Genomic DNA, 3,551 nt, shown 5'->3' on the forward strand with positions numbered 1-3,551 from the left:
TGGGAATGGTACTTGGGTTGCAGGTTCATGCCCTTGATGGGGAATAGAACCTGGGACCCTTGGGTACATGGGGTGATGCTCTTCTAATCACTGAGCACACAGGCCAGGGCGTATGTAAGATATTTTATCTTCTGGGCCTTGGAGCCCGAGAAGCCTTTTTGGCGGTTTGTGAAGCGGGACGTGCAGACGCCCTTCGCCGTGGAGCTGCAGGTGCTCGACGGCCACGAGCCTGACGGAGGGCGGCTCCTCGGCCGGACGGTGTCATACCCAGACTCAGAGGAGGCGCAGTGCTGAAGTGAAATTCTCAGGTGCGTGTGGGCTCTCTTCCTGCCGCCAGGTGAGCCCGGGCTGCGGCCGGAGATGCGCCAGCAGGTGCGCTTGGCCCTTACTGGTTGCTGTACTGCGTTAGGAGGGTTTGGCATTTGACTAAATAAGCGGCCGCACAACCAAAACAAGAGTGTTTGATGTTAGGCTCTGACCTATGTACTTCGTTTGCATAATCTCATTTAATTTATATGATATCCCAATGAGGTGGGTACTGTTATGCAGATTAAAAAAAAAAAAAAGCCGGATCAGGGTCGGTAGGTATGCCGTCCACTTTGCTATGAACTACTCTACAGGTCTCAGCATCAGCCGTACAGGTCTCCGCAAAATGATGGTCAAGGAAGCTATTGCCATGTCACCCTTCCCTAGTGGCCTGGGTACACTGGGCCTCGCCTCCGTTTCACACTCCTCTCTACCACAGAGCACACTTCAGACTTTCCTGCCTTCTTCGCCTAAAGTCATCTCTAGGTATTTCTTTCCTTGATCTAAATAGACAGCTGAAATATGAATACACAACAAAAAGCCAAGGGTTGATGCAATGCAACACAAAATTTTGTTTTAAGGTTCTTTTTTTAAAAAAAATCTTTTTATTGATTTCAGAGAGAGGAAGGGAGAGGGAGAGATAGAAACATCAATGATGAGAATCATTGATTGGCTGCCTCCTGCTGGATACCCAGGAATGGAGCCTGCAACCCAGGCATGTGCCCTTAGATTCTTGATTCTATGTCTACTCCTCTTGCAGATAATTTATCATAGAATCATATGAAGGGTAAACTCATCGATGAAAAAGTACCCTATAGGTTTCCCTTCCCCTAAGGACCTTCCTTTCCTTTTCAGTAGTGATTCAGGGAGCTGTTTTCTTCCTTTTGGTTCACATGAACCCACTAAATAATTTAGAAAGATGCCTAAAAGGAAAGCAAAATAATACAATAATATAATAAATAATACAATACTTTCCCTTTATAATATTCCCTTCTCTAGGACCTGGACCTTTCCCCGGGATCATTGATCTCTTTGGTGTTGGAGGGGGCCTGTTGGAATATCGAGCCAGCCTTCTGGCTGGCCATGGCTTTGCCACAATGGCTCTAGCTTATTATGGCTTTGAAGATCTCCCCAAGGAATTCGACAGCAGGAGTACGGACTACTTTGAAGAAGCCCTGTGCTACATGCTCCAACATGCTCAGGTTCTCCTAAGGTCCTTTACTGTATCATTCTCTCCATATATCTCCAGCAGGTATCATTTTGCACGCATTTGTGCCAGTGATACTCTCCTGATGGTGCTCTACTCCTCTTTCACAGAGATTTCTTTTGGAGACTCCTTGACTTTATGTGCCTAGTTCCACTTTCTCTGTCAGATGGAGTCACAATACAGAATCAACCATAAAATACATGTGAGATTTTATTTAAAGGAATTATTTAGTAATATTAAAATTCCTATTGTTACGGAGCTTCTGAGTTGTTAGTTTTGCAAACTTGTTTTTTAATCTTTTTCTGACAACAGAGTATGTTCTCAGATTTTGATCAGAATTTGCCCACCCATTTCAGAAAATAAGAACTACTGAAATCTCACTTTGTTTGTATAAAGTTAATCATTTGCTGACATATTTTGATGGGGTCTGATAAATGATTCACTTCTTGAAACTGAACTTGGTTCCACGCAGTTACATACGCAGGCATGTTGAGACATTGGCCATGCCCACCTAAACTTGACAGGCTCCATGACTCAGCATTCTCTAATGGACAATCGATTCTCTGGAATGTGTGTAACCAATTCCCAAACTTGCCAGTGAGTTAAAGATGTGTTTGCTGTGTGTCCAGCCAGATATTCTTTACTATGTGGGAAGAAACTCCTATCAGCTCAGTTTGATTCTCTTGTGCCCAGTTCACATATTACATCTAGCGGCACATCTAGTTGCATTTAGAAAAACGTTTTTCTATTGGGTAGGTTCTTGACTCTTGACTCTTCTCCCTGCTTTTCTTCCAGGTAAAAGGCCCAGGCATTGGCCTTCTGGGCATTTCTTTAGGGGCTGATATTTGTCTCTCCATGGCCTCATTTTTGAAGAACATCTCAGCTACAGTTTCCATCAATGGATCTGGGTTCAGTGGAAGCAAAGCCATCTGCTACAAGGATACTTGCATCCCACCATTGGGCCATGACCTGAGGAGAATCAAGACACATTTCTCAGGCCTCCTGGACATTGTGGATATACGGAATGACATTGTAGGAGGGTGTGAAAACCCCAGCATGATTCCAATAGAGAAGGCCCAGGGGCCTATCCTCTTCATCGTTGGTCAGGACGACCATAACTGGAGGAGTGAGTTATATGCCCAAATAGCCTCTGAGCGGCTACAGACCCATGGGAAGGAAAAACCTCAGGTCATCTCTTACCCTGGCACGGGGCATTACATTGAGCCTCCTTACTTTCCCATGTGCGCAGCTTCCCTGCACAGGTTACTGGAAAGGCCTGTGGTCTGGGGTGGGGAGCCCAGGGCTCATTCTAAGGCCCAGATAGATGCTTGGAAGCAAATTCTGGCCTTTTTCTGCACACATCTTGGAGGTACCCAGAAAGGAGCTTCTCCCAAATTGTAATGCATTGGTTTGTTGTTGACATGAGAGATACAAGTCCAAGTCTAGTGTTTAATAATCACACGGGAATAAATTGTTCCCTGAATCATATCCACTTCATGTCATTGGTATTAATGTTATATTTTGGGTAACTTTTTTGAAGGTTATTTTTTCACTAATTTTACTAATGTAGCACATGCCTATTGTAGAAGATGCAATTAAAGATATATAACAAAGCCCTCCTAGCCGGTTTGGCTCAGTGGTTCGATTCTGGTCAAGGGTATGTACCTTAGTGGCAGGCTCCTCCCTGGTACTGTAATAATATTAAACAATAATAAACATACTATATATGTTATATATGTGAGATCATATAGTATTTGTCTTTCTCTGACTGACTTATTTCACTTGCATAATACTCTCTAAGTCCATCCATGCTGTCGCAAAAGGTAAGATTTCATTCTTTTTTATGGCTGAGTAATATTCCATTGTACATATGTACCACAGCTTTCTAATCCACTCCTCCGCTGATGGACACTTGGGTTGTTTCTATATCTTGGCTATTGTAAGTAATGCTGCAGTGAACAAAGGGTGCATATATTCTTTCGAATTAGTGTTTGGCTTTCTTCAGCTATACACCCAAAGGTGGAATCAAGAAGTGCTG

At 43.7% G+C, this 3,551-nt stretch overlaps 1 protein-coding gene across 1 annotated transcript; it reads left to right on the forward strand.

The window, feature by feature from the left end:
• Window positions 1–656: 656 nt before the first annotated feature.
• On the forward strand, window positions 657–3,185 carry ACOT4 (acyl-CoA thioesterase 4; the record flags this gene model as incomplete). The annotated part of the gene is made up of 3 exons (XM_015558079.1): window positions 657–792; window positions 1,306–1,508; window positions 2,309–3,185. Coding segments are annotated over 3 exons (945 nt in total), but the record flags the coding sequence as incomplete, so codon positions are not given.
• Between the last annotated feature and the right edge of the window lie 366 nt (window positions 3,186–3,551).

The sequence above is a fragment of the Myotis davidii genome, unplaced genomic scaffold, assembly GCF_000327345.1.
Source record: "Myotis davidii unplaced genomic scaffold, ASM32734v1 scaffold309, whole genome shotgun sequence".
In the NCBI taxonomy this organism is placed as follows: domain Eukaryota; kingdom Metazoa; phylum Chordata; class Mammalia; order Chiroptera; family Vespertilionidae; genus Myotis; species Myotis davidii.